This window comes from Heteronotia binoei, chromosome 14, assembly GCF_032191835.1.
Source record: "Heteronotia binoei isolate CCM8104 ecotype False Entrance Well chromosome 14, APGP_CSIRO_Hbin_v1, whole genome shotgun sequence".
Taxonomy (NCBI): domain Eukaryota; kingdom Metazoa; phylum Chordata; class Lepidosauria; order Squamata; family Gekkonidae; genus Heteronotia; species Heteronotia binoei.
This window is the reverse complement of record NC_083236.1, coordinates 63243764-63265324: the sequence shown is the minus strand read 5'-3', so window position 1 is coordinate 63265324 and position 21561 is coordinate 63243764. Positions and strand designations below refer to the sequence as shown.

General features: G+C 50.8%; 1 protein-coding gene across 1 annotated transcript in view; it reads right to left on the bottom strand.

The window, feature by feature from the left end:
* The window catches only part of CDH13 (cadherin 13), a 1257603-nt gene that overhangs the window by 56615 nt on the left and 1179427 nt on the right, over positions 1–21561 (bottom strand). Inside the window, exon 11 of the mRNA XM_060253738.1 lies at positions 20965–21107. Within this exon, the coding sequence (XP_060109721.1) occupies positions 20965–21107 (143 nt within the window). The remainder of the gene's footprint in view (positions 1–20964; positions 21108–21561) is intronic.

Here is a 21561-nt window from a genome sequence, read left to right as displayed (position 1 = left end):
AACATATTTTTTTCCAAAAGAGAATCATTATTTCTTAACCGGAACACCAGTCCACTAATTTTTCCAATGATTGTTTCTGCAACTTCTACGGCTGGTAAAATCCTTCCTCCAGCCGTAGAAGTTGCAGAAACGATCGCTGGAAAAATTAGTGGACTGTTGTTCTGGTTAAGAAATAATGATTCTCTTTTGGAAAAAATATGTTTGAATAGTGGTGTCTTATATTGTGTTAAGAGAGAAAGCGAAAAGCCGCTTACGAACGGAAGAGCTACAGAGAAGCCCCTGGCTGAGGAAGATGTATAACATCGAAACCGGTCCCTGTGGATTTGGGGCTTGCCGTTTGGATTTGTATTAACAGGAGAAGAAGATGGAGGACTAGTGCTTTGAGAATACAAGGACTTTTTGATTATCTTATTAAGAGAGACTGACTTGCTGTGAATATTATAAGATCTGCATAGTGCCACACAGTTTGTTGTCTGCTTTTCAAATTTTTTCAACTGTGTTTCTTCTTTATTTACTGTATTAGTGGTAGGGCAAACAGAAAATTCCAGGTTCAGTCTAGGGTTGCCAAGTCCAATTCAAGAAATATCTGGGGACTTTGGGGGTGGAGCCAGGAGACTTTGGGGTCGGAGCCAGGAGACATTAGGGGTAGATCCAAGATCAAGGCTGTGACAAGCATAATTGAACTCCAAAGGGGGTTCTGGCCATCACATTTAAAATGACGGCACACCTTTTCAATTCCTTCCTTCCATAGGAAATAATGAAGGATAGGGGCACCTTCTTTTGGGGCTCATAGAATTGGACTCCCTGGTCCAATCTTTTGGAAACTTGGCGGGTATTTTGGAGAGAAGCACTAGATGCTATACTGAAAATTTGGTGCCTCTACCCCCCAAAACAGCCCCCCCAGAGCCCCAGATACCCGCAGATCAATTCTCCATGATTTTCTATGGGAATAAATCCCCATAGGGAACAATAGCGTTCCCAGCAGACATTTCCCTCCCCTCCCCCCGCTTTCTGACGACTCTGAAGCGGGGGGAGGGCCTCCAAATCGGGGGATCCCCTGCCCCCACCTGGGGATTGGCAACCCTAGTTCAGTCCCCTGCAGTAGGTGATAGGAAAGACCTGGAGACAGATCCAGGGGGGCAGCCACGTTGGTCCGAAGCAATAGAACGAAGTTGGAGTCCAGTAGCACCTTTAAGACCAACCAAGTTTTATTCAGCATGTAAACTTTCCCCAAGGCATTTTTGTAGCAGGGACTTCTTTGCATATTAGCCCACACACCCCTGATATAGCCAGTCCTCCAAGAGCTTACAGTAAGTCCTGTACTAAGAGCCCTGTAAACTCTTGGAGGATCGGCCATGTCAGGGTGTGTGGCCTAATATGCAAAGGAGTTCCTGCCACAAAAGAAGCCCTGCGTATTGGAAACCACTGGGTGTTCCTCTTCATTGTCTAACCTTTTCATGTTCCCCCCTCCCCTCTTCCCCTTCCCATCCATTCCCAGATTAAACACGGTTTGATCCACTTTAATGCGTTAACTCGGCTTCATGAAATTTCCCTCCGCCTTTAATTTCGGCTTTAATAGATCAGAGCCACTGTGTCCACATAAGCCCTTCATAATAATAAAAAAAATAAGCACACGACAGACATGCCTTGACCTTTGCAGAAAGCAAAGAGAGAACAAAGAAAATTAGGACATTCATTCATTGGGGGGGTGGGATTTTTTTAAACAAAAAAATGAGGGGATTCCATCCAGAGAAAAGGTCATTTTTTATTATCTATGAAATTAAATACTGTGCTCTATCAACTCCTCGATAGCAAAACAGTTTCCAATAAGAGGCTAAAATGCAGCAAAGGGCAAGTAGAGAAGTAACCTCTGTTCTAAACGAGGAACAGTTCACACGTTCAGTGGCTGGTAATGCTATACCACTTTGGCGACAGCCATAGTTCTGCATGGAGAAGACCGCTGGTTCAGGTCACTAACAGCCTCTGCTCATAACCCTAGGGTTGCCAGGTCCAAATCAGGAAATATCTGGGGACTTTAGGGATGGAAGCAGGAGACTTTGGGGCTGGATCCAGGAGCAAGGTTGTAACAAGCGCAATTGAATTCTGAAGGGAGTTCTGGCCATCACGTTTAAAGGGACTGCACACCTTTTACCGTATTTTTCGCACCATAAGGCGCTCCAGACGATAGGACGTACCTTCCTCCTGGGGGGCGATCCGCTGCCTCTGCCTCCGATCCGGCGCTTCCCCCGCGCCTCCCTACCTGGCTCCATCTTCTTCAGGCAAGCGCTGGGATCGCTCCACATGGCCCCACCACAAACCCAGTGCTTCGCGAGCGCCAGCTGTGGAGAGGGCAGCGTGCTTCCTCCTTGCCTGTGTGCCTGGCTTCAGCTGTGATGCTTAAAGCAAGCGCTGGGATCGGAGGGCGGAGGGAGCGATCCCAGCGCTTGCTTTAAGCATCAGAGGTGGAGCCAGGCACACAGGCAAGGAGGAAGCACGCTGCCCTTTCCGCAGCTGGCGCTTGCGAAGCACTGGGTTTGCGGTGGGGCCACGTGGAGCGATCCCAGCGCTTGCTGAAAGAAGATGGAGCCAGGCAGGGAGGCGCAGGGGAAGCGCCGGATCGGAGGCAGAGGCAGCGGATCGCCTCCCCCCCCCAGGAAGGTATGTACCTTCGCTCCATAAGATGCACACACTTTCCCCCCACCACTTTTTTTGGGAGGGAAAGTGCGTCTTATGGTCCGAAAAATACGGTAAATGCCTTCCCTCCACTGGAAATAATGGAGGCACCTTCTTTGGGTCTAATCATTTTGAAACTTGTGGGGTTTTTTGAGGAGAAGCACCAGATGCTTTGCTGAAAATTTGGTGCCTCTACCTTAAAAAAACAGCTCCCCCCAAAGCCCCAGATACCCACGGATGAGATTGATTCTCCATTATACCCTAATGGGATTGGTCTCCATAGGATATAGTGGAGTGTCCAGCGGACATTTCCTTTCTGATAACCCTGAAGCTGGGGGGATGGCCTCCAAACTAGAAGATTCTCTGCCACCAACTGGGGATTACAACCAGTGGTTTTAAATTCAATTTTGGGTTTATCATGTTATTTGTTCCTATGAAGAAAGGTTGAAACGCTTGGGGCTCTTTAGCTTGGAGAAACGTCGACTGCGGGGTGACATGATAGAGGTTTACAAGATAATGCATGGGATGGAGAAAATAGAGAAAGAAGTACTTTTCTCCCTTTTTCACAATACAAGAACTTGTGGGCATTCGATGAAATTGCTGAGCAGACAGGTTAAAACGGATAAAAGGAAGTACTTCATCCAAAGGGTGATTAACATGTGGAATTCACTGCCACAGGAGGTGGTGGCGGCTACAAGCATAGCCACATTCAAGAGGGGGTTAGATAAAAATATGGAGCAGAGGTCCATCAGTGGTCCATGTGTGTGTGTGTGTGTGTGTGTGTATATATGTGTGTATATATATATTTGGTCACTGTGTGACACAGAGTGTTGGACTGGATGGGCCATTGGCCTGATCCAACAAGGCTTCTCTTATGTTCTTATGTAATGTTTTAGGGTGTGTCTGCTAGCTTTGTTTTTTACTGTACCTTTAAGATGGAAAAAAAAAAACCAGACAGTGACCAACTGAGGATTGGCAACCCTATGTAACCCTGAGGAGCCTTCTGCTTTCTTAGAGAAGCTTTGAAATGGTTGGACATTTGTTGAGTGAAACTTTAAGTATCAATAGGCCTTCGAAGCTCTCAGTTGGGAAAATTAAGAAGAAGAGTTGGTTTTTATACTCCACTTTCCTCTACCTTAAGAAGTCTCAAAGCAGCTTTTAATCTCCTTCCTTTCCTCTCTCCACAACAGCTACCTTGTGAGGTAACTGGGGCTGAGAGAGTTCTGAGAGAACATAAGAATATAAGAGAAACCATGTTGGATCAGGCCAATGGCCCATCCAGTCCAACACTCTGTGTCACATAAGAACAGAAGAGAAGCCATGTTGGATCAGGCCAACGGCCCATCCAGTCCAACACTCTGTGTCACACAGTGACCAATATATATATATGTGTGTGTATGTGTGTATACACACACACACACACACACACTGTGGCTAATAGCCACTGATGGACCTCTGCTCCATATTTTTATCCAATCCCCTCTTAAAGCTGGCTATGCTTGTAGCCGCCGCCACCTCCTGTGACAGTGAATTCCACATGTTAATCACCCTTTGGGTGAAGAAGCACTTCCTTCTATCTGTTTTAACCTGTCTGTGCAGCAATTTCATCGAATGCCCACGAGTTCTTGTATTGTGAGAAAGGGAGAAAAGTACTTCTTTCTCTACTTTCTCCATCCCATGCATAATCTTGTAAACCTCTATTATGTCACCCCGCGGTCGACATTTCTCCAAGCTAAAGAGCCCCAAGCGTTTTAACCTTTCTTCATAGGGAAAGTGTTCCAAACCTTTAATTGTTCTAGTTGCCCTTTTCTGGACTTTTTCCAATGCTATGATATCCTTTTTGAGGTGCGGTGACCAGAATTGTATACAGTATTCCAAATGGGACCGCACCATCGATTTATACAGGGGCATGATGATACTGGCTGATTTGTTTTCAGTTCCCTTCCTAATAATTCCCAGCATGGCGTTGGCCTTTTTTATTGCAATCGCACACTGTCTTGACATTTTCAGTGAGTTATCTACCATGACCCCAACATCTCTCTCTTGGTCAGTCTCTGCTAATTCACACTCCATCAACTTGTATTTGTAGCTGAGATTTTTGGTCCCAATGTGCATTATGTTGCACTTGGCCACACTGAACCTCATCTGCCACATTGACGCCCACTCACCCAGCCTCAACAGATCCCTTTGGAGTGCCTCACAATCCTCTCTGATTCTCACCACCCTGAACAATTTAGTGTCATCTGCAAACTTGGCCACTTCACTTCTTACTCCCAACAAATAATTTATGAACAAGTTAAAGAGCATGGGACCTAGTACCGAGCCCTGCGGCACCCCACTGCTTACCGTCCTCCACTGCAAAGACTGCCCATTTATACTCACTCTCTGTTTCCTATTAATCAGCCAATTTTTGATCCACAAGTAGGGTGACCATAATGTCTGAAGGCCAGCCAGGGACACTGGGGGGGGGGGGGTGCGTGCGCGCGAAGCGCGCGCGCCGCCGGAAACAGGAAGTGACGTCCGGTGATGTCATGCCACCACCGGAAACAGGAAGTGGCATCACTTCCTGTGACATCATTTCCCCCGCGTCACCTGCCGGAAACAGGAAGTGACTTCACTTCCGGTGACGTCACTTCCGGTGATGTCATGCCACCACCGGAAACAGGAAGTGGCATCACTTCCTGTGACATCATTTCCCCCGCGTCACCTGCCGGAAACAGGAAGTGACTTCACAGCACTTCCTGTGACGTCCCCAAAAATCCCCCAAATATCACCGCCGGAAACAATTTTGTTCTCAAATCCTGTATATACTTCATCAGTATATGGGATAAGGCACTTTCTCAACTGTGCTGCATAATGCAGCCTATTTATTTTGTCCTGTTGGCTCTGTTGGCTCTATCTGCGCCACCTTCATCACTTTCGGGGTGTGGATCCCCCAGTGGGGTGGTCTCCCGACTCCCTCCGCTGACTGTTTCTGATAGCCCTGCGCCCCCTCTTTCATTTGATATGTGTCCCGTGCGGGTGCCACCCTCCCGCCGGGAGATGCCGCAAAATGAGCCCCCTTGAGGCTTATGGCGGCAGGGCTCGGGGGAAGCGAGCTAGACTGCTGTTCTTTTGAGGGGTTATAGAGTGTTTCGAGCCCGTCCCTGTGGCATCGGTCCCATCGTTGTGGGACCAAGGGGGCCGGCGCAGCGGCACGCCGAAGCAGCCTGTCACTAATAACACCGGTCAAGATGCAGGACAGGAACCTGGAAGTGACCGACAGGCTGCTTCAGCGTGCCGCTGCGCCGGCCCCCTGGGCCCCACAATGATGGGACCGATGCCACAGGGACGGGCTCGAAACACTCTATAACCCCTCAAAAGAACAGCAGTCTAGCTCGCTTCCCCCGAGCCCTGCTGCCATAAGCCTCAAGGGGGCTCATTTTGCGGCATCTCCCGGCGGGAGGGTGGCACCCGCACGGGACACATATCAAATGAAAGAGGGAGCGCAGGGCTATCAGAAACAGCCGGCGGAGGGAGTCGGGAGACCACTCCACTGGGGGATCCACACCCCGAAAGTGATGAAGGTGGCGCAGATAGAGCCAACAGAGCCAACAGGACAAAATAAATAGGCTGCATTATGCAGCACAGTTGAGAAAGTGCCTTATCCCATATACTGATGAAGTAAATACAGGATCTGAGAACAAAATTGCACTAGAAGACACAAACACAAAGCTCCCTTACACTGAATCAGTGCTTGGGTCCACCAAAGTCAGTATTGTCACATAAGAGAAGCCCTGTTGGATCAGGCCAGTGGCCCCTCCAGTCCAACACTCTGCGTCACATAATAACATAAGAGAAGCCCTGTTGGATCAGGCCAGTGGCCCATCCAGTCCAACACTCTGCATCACATAACAACATAAGAGAAGCCCTGTTGGATCAGGCCAGTGGCCCATCCAGTCCAACACTCTGCATCACATAACAACATAAGAGAAGCCCTGTTGGATCAGGCCAGTGGCCCATCCAGTCCAACACTCTGCGTCACATAAGAACATAAGAGAAGCCCTGTTGGATCAGGCCAGTGGCCCATCCAGTCCAACACTCTGCATCACATAAGAACATAAGAGAAGCCCTGTTGGATCAGGCCAGTGGCCCATCCAGTCCAACACTCTGCGTCACATAAGAACATAAGAGAAGCCCTGTTGGATCAGGCCAGTGGCCCATCCAGTCCAACACTCTGCGTCACATAAGAACATAAGAGAAGCCCTGTTGGATCAGGCCAGTGGCCCATCCAGTCCAACACTCTGCATCACATAAGAACATAAGAGAAGCCCTGTTGGATCAGGCCAGTGGCCCATCCAGTCCAACACTCTGCGTCACATAAGAACATAAGAGAAGCCCTGTTGGATCAGGCCAGTGGCCCATCCAGTCCAACACTCTGCATCACATAACAACATAAGGAGGGAGGGAGGGAAGGAAGGAAGGAAGGGAGAAAGGGAGGAAGGGAAGAAGGGAAGAAAGGAAGAAGGGAGGGAGGGAAGGAAGGAAGGAAGGAAGGAAGGAAGGAAGGGAGGGAAGGGAGGGAGGAAGGAAGGAAGGGAGGGAAGGGAGGGAGGAAGGAAGGAGGGAAGGAAGGAAGGAAGGAAGGGGGAGGGAGGGAGGGAAGGAAGGAAGGAAGGGGGAGGGAGGGAGGGAAGGAAGGAAGGAAGGGGGAGGGAGGGAGGGAGGGAAGGAAGGAAGGAAGGGGGGAGGGAGGGAAGGAAGGAAGGAAGAAAGGAAGGGAGGAGGGAGGGAAGGAAGGAAGGCAAGGGAGGGAGGGAAGGAAGGAAGAAAGGAAGGGAGGGAGGAGGGAGGGAAGGAAGGAAGGAAAGGGAGTGAGGGAAGGAAGGAAGAAAGGAAGAAAGGGAGGAGGGAGGGAGGGAAGGAAGGAAGGAAGGAAGGGAAGGGAGTGAGGGAAGGAAGGAAGGAAGGAAGGAAGGAAGGAAGGAAGGAAGGAAGGAAGGAAGAAAGGAAGGAAGGAAGGGAGGGAGGGAGGAGGGAGGGAAGAAAGGAAGGCCGCCCCCCGCCCCCCCCGCTTTCGGCCCCCTTACCTTATTCCAGGGCGGCGGATCCAGCGGCGGCGGCGGCGGGGAGTCCTCCGGCGGCGGCCTCGCGACGAGGGAGGGAGGGAGCTGCCGGGGCTGGCCTCTGGAGGCCTCCAGGGACCAGCGCCAGGCCTCTCCGCTACCGGCGCTGGCCTCTGGAGGCCTCCAGGGACCAGCGCCGGCTGCTCCGCGGCTTCCCTGCGGCCTCCGCTGGTCCCTGGAGGCCCTCCAGAGACTCTGGAGGGCCTCCAGGGACCAGCGGAGGCCGCGGGGAAGCCTTCGCTGGCCGGCGCTGGTCCCGGAAGGCCTTCCAGAGGCTCTGGAAGGCCTTCCGGGACCAGCGCCAGGTGCCCCGCGGCTTCCCCGCGGCCTCCGCTGGTCCCTGGAGGCTCTCCAGAGACTCTGGAGGGCCTCCAGGGACCAGCGGAGGCCGCGGGGAAGCCTTCGCTGGCTGGCGCTGGTCCCGGAAGGCCTTCCAGAGCCTCTGGAAGGCCTTCCGGGACCAGCGCCGGGTGCCCCGCGGCTTCCCCGCGGCCTCCGCTGGTCCCTGGAGGCCCTCCAGAGACTCTGGAGGGCCTCCAGGGACCAGCGGAGGCCGCGGGGAAGCCTTCGCTGGCCGGCGCTGGTCCCGGAAGGCCTTCCAGAGCCTCTGGAAGGCCTTCCGGGACCAGCGCCGGGTGCCCCGCGGCTTCCCCGCGGCCTCCGCTGGTCCCTGGAGGCCCTCCAGAGACTCTGGAGGGCCTCCAGGGACCAGCGGAGGCCGCGGGGAAGCCTTCGCTGGCCGGCGCTGGTCCCGGAAGGCCTTCCAGAGCCTCTGGAAGGCCTTCCGGGACCAGCGCCGGGTGCCCCGCGGCTTCCCCGCGGCCTCCGCTGGTCCCTGGAGGCCCTCCAGAGACTCTGGAGGGCCTCCAGGGACCAGCGGAGGCCGCGGGGAAGCCTTCGCTGGCCGGCGCTGGTCCCCGAAGGCCTTCCAGAGGCTCTGGAAGGCCTTCCGGGACCAGCGCCGGGTGCCCCGCGGCTTCCCCGCGGCCTCCGCTGGTCCCTGGAGGCCCTCCAGAGACTCTGGAGGGCCTCCAGGGACCAGCGGAGGCCGCGGGGAAGCCTTCGCTGGCCGGCGCTGGTCCCGGAAGGCCTTCCAGAGCCTCTGGAAGGCCTTCCGGGACCAGCGCCGGGTGCCCCGCGGCTTCCCCGCGGCCTCCGCTGGTCCCTGGAGGCCCTCCAGAGACTCTGGAGGGCCTCCAGGGACCAGCGGAGGCCGCGGGGAAGCCTTCGCTGGCCGGCGCTGGTCCCCGAAGGCCTTCCAGAGGCTCTGGAAGGCCTTCCGGGACCAGCGCCGGGTGCCCCGCGGCTTCCCCGCGGCCTCCGCTGGTCCCTGGAGGCCCTCCAGAGACTCTGGAGGGCCTCCAGGGACCAGCGGAGGCCGCGGGGAAGCCTTCGCTGGCCGGCGCTGGTCCCGGAAGGCCTTCCAGAGCCTCTGGAAGGCCTTCCGGGACCAGCGCCGGGTGCCCCGCGGCTTCCCCGCGGCCTCCGCTGGTCCCTGGAGTCCCTCCAGAGACTCTGGAGGGCCTCCAGGGACCAGCGGAGGCCGCGGGGAAGCCTTCGCTGGCCGGCGCTGGTCCCCGAAGGCCTTCCAGAGGCTCTGGAAGGCCTTCCGGGACCAGCGCCGGGTGCCCCGCGGCCTCTCCGCGGCCTCCGCTGGTCGCTGGAGGCCCTCCAGAGTCTCTGGAGGGCTTCCAGCGACCAGCGGAGGCCACGGAGAGGCCTCCACCACTGCCGCCGGGCCCCGCGCGCGGGCGGGGAAGGCGGGGAGTGAGGGTGGGAGCGTCCCTGCGCGTGCGCAGGGGCCCTGCGCAGGCGCAGGGACGCTCCCTCCCTCACTCCCCGCCTTCCCGGCCCGCGCCCGCGGCCCACCGGCTCCGGGGCTGCCTAAACCGGGACCTTTAATGGTCCTGGTATAGGCAGCCCGGGATCCGGGATTGGGTGGCCAGATCCGGGAATGTCCCGGGAGACCGGGACGGTCTGGCCACCCTATCCACAAGAGGACCTGTCCATTTACTCCATGACTCTCAAGCTTTCTAAGGAGCCTTTGATGAGGAACTTTATCAAAAGCTTTGTGGAAGTCAAGGTAAACAACATCTATTGGGTCTCCTTTGTCTACATGTTTGTTCACCCCCTCAAAGAACTGTAACAGGTTAATGAGGCAAGATCTTCCCTTACAGAACCCATGCTGAGTCTTCCTCAATAACTTGTGTTCATCAATGTGCCTACTCATTCTGTCCTTGATAATGGTTTCTACCAACTTTCCCGGTATTGAAGTCAGACTGACTGGCCTGTAATTTCCCGGATCTCCTCTGGAACCCTTTTTAAAGATGGGGGTGACATTTGCTACCTTCCAGTCCTCAGAAACAGAGGCAGATTTTAATGAAAGATTACATATTTTTGTCAGGAGATCCACAAGTTCAACTTTGAGTTCTTTCAGAACATTTGGATGTATGCCATCCGGACCTGGTGACTTATTAGATTTTAATTCGTCTATTAGTTGTAGGACCTCCTCTCTTGTCACCTCAATCTGACTCAGGTCTTTCAACACCCCATCCAAAATAAGCAGTTCTGGAGCGGGCAAACACTTCTCATCTTCCACAGTGAAGTCGGAGGCAAAAAATGCATTCAGCTTCTCAGCCATTTCTCTATCCTCCTTCAGTAATCCTTTTACTTTGACTGTGGACTTAATTTGGAGCGAAGAATCAAACTCAGTACTTCAGATTAGAGTCTACTGCTATTAAACACTACATCATGTGGCAGTGCAAGTATGATGATATCCCTTCCAAAGAAAACTCGGAAACAATGGGGGTAGCTCTAGAAACCACTGAAAAACTCTAGATATTGTTTTAACAGAGTTTCTAGAGATTCCTAGAGCAGCTGCCGTCACTTATAGATTCCCCCCAGAAGTGACATCTTCATACTTACGATGATGATATAACTTTGGTGGAAAACCTGGAAGCAGAGGCAGTAGCTGTAGGAATCTCCAGAAACTCTGTGGTTTCAGGCAATTCCTAGAGCTACTGGCATTGCTTCTGGACTTCCCTGGAAATGACATCATCACACTCATGATGAAGCTTCCTCTCCATGTCTCCATCCCCATTCCTCCCTCTAGAGGCAGGAGTAGGGTAGGATTTCTAGTAGTCAGAGGGTAGTACTCTCTGAAATATTCCTCAGCTGCCTCCTTTGACAATCAGAAGCAGAGTCAGAATGGCCATTCAGGCCACCATGGAAGGCATCACCTGCTGGGTTGCATTCCGCTCTAGAGCTGCCATTGCTTGGCAGTCTTTTGGAAGGACCTGTTGCTACAAGAACAAGGGTGCCCCTCCTCCAGCCTCTTTATACCCATGCTGCGAGAAGCCGCAAGATGATGAGACGACCCATCAGGAGTGTAGATGATTCCTCACTATGGTGCCCATCTTGCACCCCCTGTCCTTGACAGTCTTGGTCTACGGCTCACGGTCTTGACCTTGGCACCAATGACGTCATGTCTCTGGCTCTTCCTCTTCCTGTCACATGACTCTGATCACAACAGCTCGCAACTCAGCAGATCCTGTAGCTGGAGAAGCCGAAGACCTTTCAGCGCTGGACCATCTAGCTCAAAATTTTCGACTCCGGCATTTGCTCTCGGGGTAGGGTTGCCCCTTCTCATTCCGGCAAGAGGATTTGGAGGGGCATTCTGGGAGTGGGATGTCATCACGTTGGTGACATCGGGGACAATGCTCTGGGTTTGGGGCAAAACTTTCTGGCAAAATTGGCATCCAACCCTAGAGCTTTGCCCAAAAACCAGTGATGTCCCCGACATGATGTCACTTCCACGGGATGTCATCAGGGCTTTTTTTTTTTGCAGCAGGAACTCCTTTGCCTATTAGGCCACACCCTCATGATGCTGCCAATCCTCCTGGAGCTTACAGTAGTCCCTGTACGAAGAGCCCCGTAAGCTCCAGGAGGATTGGCTACATCAGGGGGGTGGGGCCTAATAGGCAAAGGAGGTCCTGCTAGAATTCCTTACAGGGCTCTTTGTACAGGGCCTACTGGAAGCTCCAGGAGGATTGGCTACATCAGGGGGTGGGGCCTAATATGCAAAGGAGGTCCTGCTAGAATTCCTTACAGGGCTCTTCGTACAGGGCCTACTGGAAGCTCCAGGAGGATTGGCTACATCAGGGGGGTGGGGCCTAATAGGCAAAGGAGGTCCTGCTAGAATTCCTTACAGGGCTCTTCGTACAGGGCCTACTGGAAGCTCCAGGAGGATTGGCTACATCAGGGGGTGGGTCCTAATAGGCAAAGGAGGTCTTGCTAGAATTCCTTACAGGGCTCTTCGTACAGGGCCTACTGGAAGCTCCAGGAGGATTGGCTACATCAGGGGGTGGGGCCTAATAGGCAAAGGAGGTCCTGCTAGAATTCCTTACAGGGCTCTTCGTACAGGGCCTACTGGAAGCTCCAGGGGGATTGGCTACATCAGGGGGGTGGGGCCTAATAGGCAAAGGAGGTCCTGCTAGAATTCCTTACAGGGCTCTTCGTACAGGGCCTACTGGAAGCTCCAGGGGGATTGGCTACATCAGGGGGGTGGGGCCTAATAGGCAAAGGAGGTCCTGCTAGAATTCCTTACAGGGCTCTTCGTACAGGGCCTACTGGAAGCTCCAGGAGGATTGGCTGCATCAGGGGGTGTGGCCTAATATGCAAAGGAACTCCTGCTAGAATTCCTTACAGGGCTCTTTGTACAGGGCCTACTGGAAGCTCCAGGAGGATTGGCTACATCAGGGGTGTGTGGCCTAATAGGCAAAGGAGGTCCTGCTAGAATTCCTTACAGGGCTCTTCTTTCAGGGCCTACTGGAAGCTCCAGGGGGATTGGCTACATCAGGGGTGTGTGGCCTAATAGGCAAAGGAGGTCCTGCTAGAATTCCTTACAGGCCTCTTCGTACAGGGCCTACTGGAAGCTCCAGGGGGATTGGCTACATCAGGGGTGTGTGGCCTAATAGGCAAAGGAACTCCTGCTAGAATTCCTTACAGGGCTCTTCTTACAAGGCCTACGGTAAGTTCCAGGAGGATTGGCTGCATCAGAGGGGTGTGGCCTAATATGCAAAGGACTTCCTGCTACAAAAAAAAAGCCCTGGATGTCATCATGTCGGGACATCGCACAGCAATGTGGCTGTTTGGGGGTGGGTTTTGCCCTCTGGCTAACTGGCCAGCGGCAGGCGGAAGCCCCCCCAATTGGGGAATTTTCCACCTGGACTTGGGGAATGGCAGCCCTGCCTCTAGGTTCTCAGACAGAAAAAGGCCTTTCCAGACATCAGCTCCCTCAGATCCTTCTCTCCCCTCCACTGGAGGTGGAGAAATTGAATTTGGATCCCTCAAAATACATAGGAGGCACTCGGTCAGTAACCTATGCCCACCCGTGCTTATATGGAAAGGCAAAATGTTTAATAACGCCGAAGGGGGGGGGGATACTATTAGCCCCTGACGTTTATGAATGGCCCCTGTTCTCCACGAGCGCTGTTGCATAGCGTTTCTTTTCCTTTTCTTTTTTTGCCCGATTCTCTTTCAGTTAATTTAACTATCTTTGAAAGCCCCAAGAATGATTTTTGTACTTGCATTAAATTATTCAAGCACCATGCCACTTGCATTATGTAGCTCATTGGGAACATAATAATCCTGAGAAAATTAGGCATTAACATCGGTTGGCTGGGGAAATTGTGGTGGAATCCATCCCGTTGCTTTAGTGAAGACAAAGAACCTTTTTAAAAATGGTTGTCAAGTCCCAGCTGACGTATGGTGACTCCTTGCAGGTTTTCAAGGCAAGAGACATTCAGAGGTGGCTTGCCATTGCCGGCCTCTGCGTAGCAACCCTGGACTTCCTTGGCGATCTCCCATCCAAGGACTAATCAGGGTCTACCCTGCTTAGCTTCTGAGATCTGATGAGAAAGAGCTAGCCTGGGCTATGCAGTTCAGGGTTAAAAACCCTCCTTCCCTTCTCATTCCCCAGCCATTAGTAAACATAGAATCCTAGAATCATAGAGTTGGAAGGGACCTCCAGGGCCATCGAGTCCTGCACAATGCAAGCAACTCACAAATCCCTCCCCCTAAATTCACAGGATCGCATTGCTGTCAGATGGCCATCTAGCCTCTTTTTAAAAACCTCCAAGGAAGGAGAGCCCACCACCTCCTGAGGAAGACTCTTGCACTGAGGAACCGCTCTAAAGGTCAGGAAGTTCATCCTAATGTTGAGCCGGAAACTCTTTTGATTTAATTTTTACCCACTGATTCTGGTCCTACCTTCTGGGGCCACAGAAAATAATTCCACACCATCTTCAATATGACAGACCTTCAAGTACTTGAAGAAGAAGATTTTGGATTTATATCCCACCCTACACTCTGAATCTCAGAGTGGTCACAATCTCCTCTACCTTCCCCCCACTCCCACAACAAACACCCTGTGGGGTAGGTGGGGCTGAGAGTGCTTTTACAGCAGCTGCCCTTTCAAGGACAGCTTCTATGAAAGCTATGGCTGACCCAAGGCCATCTCAGCAGGTGCAAGTGGAGGAGTGGGGAATCAAACCCAGTTCTCCAAGATAAGACTCCGCGCACTTAACCACTACACCAAGTGATGATCATATCACCCCTCTCAACCGCCTCCTCTCCAGGCTAAACATGCTGAGCTCCTTCAACCTTTCTTCATAGGACTTGACCCCTCACCATCTTTGTGGCCCTCCTTTGGACCCATTTCAGCTTGTCTATATCTTTCTTAAAATGTGCTGCCCAAAACTGAACACAATACTCCAGGTGAAGTCTTCTTGAGACATGCAGTCAACCCATAAGTTAGAGTGGTCTTGCGGGAACCATCTCAATGTTCTCCCATTCCAACATTCGATAGTCAGATGCTTCCAGAAGACTGAGAAGAACGTTGACTCATGAGGGACTGCCTACCTTACTCATAATTGCAGCACCACTCAGACTACAATGGAGTCCATAACCTCAAGGAATTTGCGCAAACTGGCATTATGTATCTGGTCTCTCTCTCACACAAAAAAGGTTTGCACAAGGCATATAGGGTTGCCAGCCTCCAGGTGGAGACTAGAGATCTCCCAGGATGACAGCTGAACTTCAGACAACAGAGATGAGTTCCCGTGCAGGAAATGGCAGCTTCACATGGTAGACTCCAGGGCTTTTTTTAAAGCAGGAACGCACAGGAAAACAGTTCCGGTGGGCTTGGCATCAAGGGGTGTGGCCTAATATGCAAAATAAGCTCCTGATGGGCTTTTTCTACCAAAAAAAAGCCCTTGTGCTAGTCGTGGTCTACATCTTGCACAAGGAGCATAGGGGAGCCAGTTTGATGTAGTTAAGTGTGTGACTCTTATCTGAGAGAACCGGGTTTGATTCCCCACTCCTCCACTTGCACCTGCTGGAATGGCCTTGGGTCAGCCATAGCTCTGGCAGAGGTTGTCCTTGAAAGGGCAGCTTCTGTGAGAGTCCTCTCAGCCCCACCCACCTCACAGGGTGTCTGTTGTGGGGGAAGGGGATAAAGGAGATTGTAAGCCGCTCTGAGTCTCTGATTCAGAGAGAAGGGCGGGGTATAAATCTGCAATTCCTCTTCTTCATACTACTGTTGCAGAAGGTATACTTTATAATAATAATAGCATACATTACTCTTTATGCTGATATTCTTTAAACTCTGTAATTGATTTGATTATGGCATCTTACATCACTTGCTGCTAGTCTAATTGCTATATGTTTCCTATTTATTATTTTCCTTTTCATATATAATGCGGTTGTTACGTTCTTATCCAAGAAGGTTTACATCTTGTTTACACATGCTTCCTACTTAGCCATAGTCAATATTATCTACTGCACAGCAATGTTATTTACATCCTTGTTCCTTTGCATTCTTGTTTGTTTTTTTGCATTGGAAAACTCCAATGTTAATTACCAAAAAAAAAAAAAAAAGCCCTGGTAGATTCTATGGCATAACACCTAGCTGAGGTCTCTCCTTTCTCCAACCCCCACCCCTCCGAGGCTCCATTCCCCAAATCTCCAGGTATTTCCCAATGGGAGTTGGCAACCTTAACTCAGTAACAGAGCAACAACCTTTTTTATTCAGCCATTTTGAACATAACTTATACAGAGAGTGAGTCCTCTATCGCCCTCTTCTGGTCAGCCAACCATCTGCACTTCTGATATCCGCTGTACCTGAATCCTCGTCTGATGAAGTGTGCTTTTAGCGCACGAAAGCTTACGTTCCGAATAAAACTTAAGTTGGTCTTCAAGGTGCAACTTGACTCCTACTTTGTTCTGCTGCTTCAGACCAACACGGCTGCCCACCTGGATCTATTCTTGGTATGTTACAGTTGGTCCAAGCTTCAGCTGCCGCCACCACTTCATTCCAAAACAGGTAACTAGGACATTGTAGCCGTACCCAAAATTTTCTCCCCCAGTAACATCCGCAATGGTTGCGCAAACATAGACTGTTTTTGCACACAGCTTACCTCGCAGTCACAATCCTGTTCCCTCCACAGCGTCTGGTCGGATTTCCCACCATCTGCGCCGAAGTTACAGGAAGTGCCGCAGCTTTTGCGTAGCAAACGTAAACCGCTAAAACCCAGTTTACGTTTGCTACACAAAAGCCGCGGCACTTCCTGTAACTCCGGCGCAGATGGTGGGAAATCCGACAGACGCTGCGGAGGGAACAGGATTGTGACTGCGAGGTAAGCTGTGTGCGAAAACGGTCATAAACTCACTTTTCTAATCACCTTATACTTAATACATGCGCACACATGATCTCCCCCGCCCACCCCCCCCAAAAAACCCCATTCTCCAATACCAACCAATGCAGGATAAAGAATACATCGAGCGGCAATCTTTTCCCCAAGAAAAGCACCATCTCCTACAGATATTGCGGTGCGAGAGAAACACATCGACGGATAGACAAATAATTAACCCTCACAAAGCGGGCATCCCCCCCCGCCCCCGTTTTGCATTTTAAAGCTGTACTCTTGTCAGACTCATGCAAATGTTCCCTGTGCCAAGCCATGCAGCACAAAAATGTGACATTACCCTCTTAGAAAGAGCATTTTTACAATTCATTGCTGCGACGAAACCAGCAGCATCGCTGGGAAATGTATTAGCTGTTTATGTTAGAGATATATAGCCCTTATTCATATCGTGTGCCTTTTGGCCGTGCCTTCTCCCCCTCCTCCTTTTTTCTTAATGGGGTACCAAAGTAACTTGCAATGAGTTTTTTTTTGCAAGATCCATTTAATTTAGGTTATGTGCAACAGAAGGGACTTTAATCTGCATAATATGTGCAATATATTGCATTTTAACAAGGGTTTTTTAATTGTGTTCTCATTCTAGCTGCCATTTCACATTCAGTGGGACGGAATCCGGCATGACAAGGACGTTAGTTATCGATGCTCTGGTATCAAAGGCTTAATATTAGCTTGGAAAATATCGTTGGTGGGGGGAGGGAAGAAAGAATTAATTCTGCTCAAACGTTCTTCCTAAGAACATTGATGGTGGTCCTTCATTAACGATCACAAGTGAGCACTCAAAATAGCTCTGTCTCATAGGGTTTGAGGTAATAATCACGGCAAGTCTGCTGCTAGTCAGAATAAGCAACATGGATGCTACGTGGCATGAAGTTCAATCCATCCATCCAAGAGAGCCAGTTTGGTGTAGTGGTAAAGTGTGCGGACTCTTATCTGGGAGAACCGGGTTTGATTCCCCACTCCTCCACTTGCACCTGCTGGAATGGCCTTGGATTAGCCATAGCCCTGGTAGAGGTTGTCCTTGAAAGGGCAGCTGCTGTGAGAGCCCTCTCCAGCCTCACCCACCTCACAGGGTGTGGGGGAAGGAGATAGAGATTGTAAGCTGCTCTGAGACTCTGATTCAGAGAGAAGGGTGGGGTATAAATCTGCGGTCTTCTTCCATCCATCCCTCCAGCCACCTATCCATCCATCATGTATGCCATGAAGTTGGACCAGTTATCACTCAGGGGTTGGGTTTCACACATGTTGACCCTCCAACGGCTAGGTTCGAGTACAGTAACACAGTAGAGACCAACAAGATTTTGCGGCCATAAGCTTTCAAGATCCAATGCTCTCTTCATCAGATTTGAGCCTTGACTCTAGAATGCGTATACACCAAAAACTGTGTTGGCCTCTACAGCACTGCTGGATTAAAATCTAGCTGGTCTACTGTGGGCCAATATGGCGTCTCACTGAAACAAATGACTAGAAAGTCACCTTTCCCTTCCCGAGATGGTGCTCTCTTAATGTGGAGAAACAGCATCATGTTTATGGCCGCTCTTCATTTGGAGTGCACTTGATCTTTAAGAAGCTGTAAGCCATAGGGATGCCAGCCCCCAAGGTGGGGCCTAGAGATTTCCCAGTTTTACAATTGATCTCCAGCTGGCAGAGTTTGGCTCCCCCCTGGAGCAATTGGCTGCTTTGAAGGGTGGGCTCTAGGGTACTGTACCATGATGAGGCTCCTCCCCTTCCCAAATCCCGCCCCCTCCTGGCTCCACCTCCAAAGTCTCCAGGTATTTTCCGACACAGACTTGGCCACCCTATCTCTGTATCAGACGGCTGGGCTTTATCCTTACAGTTAAGTAGCGCACTAAAGACTAAGAACACGTATTTCAGCATAAGCTTCCATGAGTTCGAGCCTCACATCTTCGTGAATGTATTCTGCTGATCAGGAAGTAGTCGACCTTTAATTCGAGATCCATGAATTCCACATGCTCCACCAAGCCTTCGCTTGTTCAGACCATTTCCCCGACCCTCTCCACTCCCTGATAAAATATTTTCACTGAATGCATTCATATGTAAGACACGTGAGCTGGTTACCCGCCATGCATATTAATCAAACACTGAAAACATGTGACAAGCATGAGTAAAAGGCAGGGTCACCAGCTCGAGGTTGGGAAATATCTGGAAATTTTGGGGTGGAGCTTGAGGAGGGCAAAGTTTGGGAAGGGGAGAGACCGGTGTGGTATAATGCTGCAATTGTCCACTTCCCAAAGCGGCCATTTTCTCCAGGTGAACTGAGCTCTGTCATCTGGAGGTCAGTTGTAATCCTAAAGGATCTCCAGCTACCACCTGGAGCTTGCCAACCCTAGTAAAACCTATGAGGCTACAATTGTGCTGTAATTTTGCAGCTTCTGACTTACTTGGGACTTGAGCCACATGTAGGCTTGTCAATCCCCAGGTCCCAGCGGGGGTTCTTTCGCTTTCCCAGGCTCCTTCCCGCCCCCAGTCAGCTGGCCAATGGGAGGAAGCCCCGCCCCCAGAGGACCATGTGCCTTTCCACCTCCGGAGGCTTCAGTCTCTGATTGAAAGGCTTCCTCTTGGGATGGTGTGTCTGTGTTACTTTGAAGAAGTTGGCAGCAACTCATGAGTAGAGACACCAATCCGTCACTTCAGAGTCACTAGAAATGGGGTGGGGAGGAGGGAAACGTCTGCTGAGCACTTCATTATTCCCTATGTGGAAATCGATTCTCATAGAGTATAATGGGGAATTGATCTGGAGGTTTCGGGGGCTCTGGGGGAGCTGTTTTTTGAGGTAGAGGAACCAAATTTTCAGTATAGTATATAGTGCCTCTCGCCAAAGTACCCCCCAAGTTTCAAAATGATTGGACCAGCGGGTCCAATTCTATGAGATCCAAAAGAAGGTGCCCCTATCCTTTATTATTTCCTATGGAAGCAAAACATTTTAAAAGGTGTGCTGTCCCTTTAAATGTGATGGCCAGAACTTCCTTGGAGTTCAATTATGCTTGTCACACTGGCTCCGCCCCAGTGTCTCCTGGCTTCACCCCAAAGTCCCCAGATATTTCTTGAATTGGACTTGGCAACCCTAGCCACATGGAGTCTACCCAGAGTCAGTACCTGCTGCTTTGTGATTGGCTACCTGGGACATAGGCTGGAAGTAGGGTTGCCAAGTCCAATTCAAGAAATATCTGGGGACTTTGGGGGTGGATCCAAGATCAAGGCTGTGACAAGCATAATTGAACTTCAAAGGGAGTTCTGGCCATCACATTTAAAGGGACAGCACACCTTTTCAATTCCTTCCTTCCATAGGAAATAATGAAGGATAGGGGCACCTTTTTGGGGGGCTCATAGAATTGGACCCCCTGGTCCAATCTTTTTGAAACTTGGCGGGTATTTTGGAGAGAGGCACTAGATGCTATACTGAAAATTTGGTGCCTTTATCCCAAAAAACCAGCCCCCACAGAGCCCCAGATACCTGCAGGTCAATTCTCCATGATTTTCTTTGGGAATAAATCTCCATAGGGAATAATAGAGTTCCCAGCAGATATTTCCCTCCCCTCCCCCTGCTTTCTGACAACCCTGAAGCGGGGGGAGGGTCTCCAAACCGGGGGATCCCCTTCCCCCACCTGGGGATTGGCAACCCTAGCTGGAAGTGCCAAATATGGTGCCTGTAGGTTCCATGGTACCTACTGAAACCTTTATTTGTGCCTACCAAGTGTTTTTAGAATGTGGGTGGGGCCAAGTGAAGCTCTGGCATAGCAGGGCTTCTGATTGGCCATTGGAGATCTGATTGGCTGTGCAGATTAAAATGACAGTGTTTTGGTAGCAGCTGCAACCATAGCATTAGTTATGTTCTCTCTCAGTCCTTTTGCCTACTGTATTTTTTTTTTAAATACTTCTCTTCTACCCTGCATTTTGTCTTCCTCAGCAGGGCTGGCCCTGCCACTAGGCAAACTAGGCGATTGCCTAGGGGTCTGTCCTTCTGGGGGGGGGACGAATTGGGCACCCCCATTTGACTTGGTGACATTACCAGTACAGGGCTGGGGGGGGGGAGGGTGACAGAAGTTAGCCTTGCCTAGGGCACCAGACAGTCTAGGGCCGGCCTCGTTCCTCAGTGTGTATGTGTGTGGTTCTGCAGCAGCCATTTTGTAACTTAGCTCCCATGGCAGCCATTTTGTGGTGGAGCTCACCACCCTGTACCAGAATTCCAAAGGTGCTCACAGGCTCAAAAATGTTGGGGACTTCTGACATAGACAGAGGATGTCAATCCGACTTAAGACATATAACTTCAACTTTTTCAGTATAGGAATGGATTACCTGCTCATCGAGGCAACGATTCCCCAAGACCACTCAAAGTACATTCCATGGAATGAATCAGCCCCAGCCCAACAAGCCACCTCTTGGGTTCATGAATGCCCACTACTCACCACTGTCGATTGCCAGAAAAGAGGCTGTGTACACATTGTTGACGACGTACGAAGATTCGCGATCGAGGATATTCGTAGTGACAATAGTGCCATTGGTGGGGTTAATTTCAAGCCAATTAGCTGGATCTTTGTCAACAGAGTATCTGCAAGAAGCAAAGAGCACAATGGATGAGATATTGAGCCACAACACAAGAGACGGTATTAATGTAACAAAACCCAGAACTTCTTAGCTTGGGCGCAGTTGCTATGGGGATTTCAGCGCTTTCACATTGTAAACTGCAATTCGGTTTCACAAAGGGAACGTAAAACATCTATTTATTTTGCTTTTCTGAATACGGAGGCATTGTTGTCCATAAATGGATTAGCTTTAAGAGTTTGAGAGAGAGAGAGAAGCAACCCCCACTAAGCAACCATCTTTAACCAATTCCAGAATAAAAAAAAGATTTGTCAACAATTGCCAAACAAAGGGCGCACACGACACCTTGCACAAACACAACACAATGAAGTTAACTGAAAGCCAATCCAGACACCACCCTTCACTGGTATGACAGATGGACAATCCATCCATCCATCAAACATCTATTCTCTGAAAGGGGA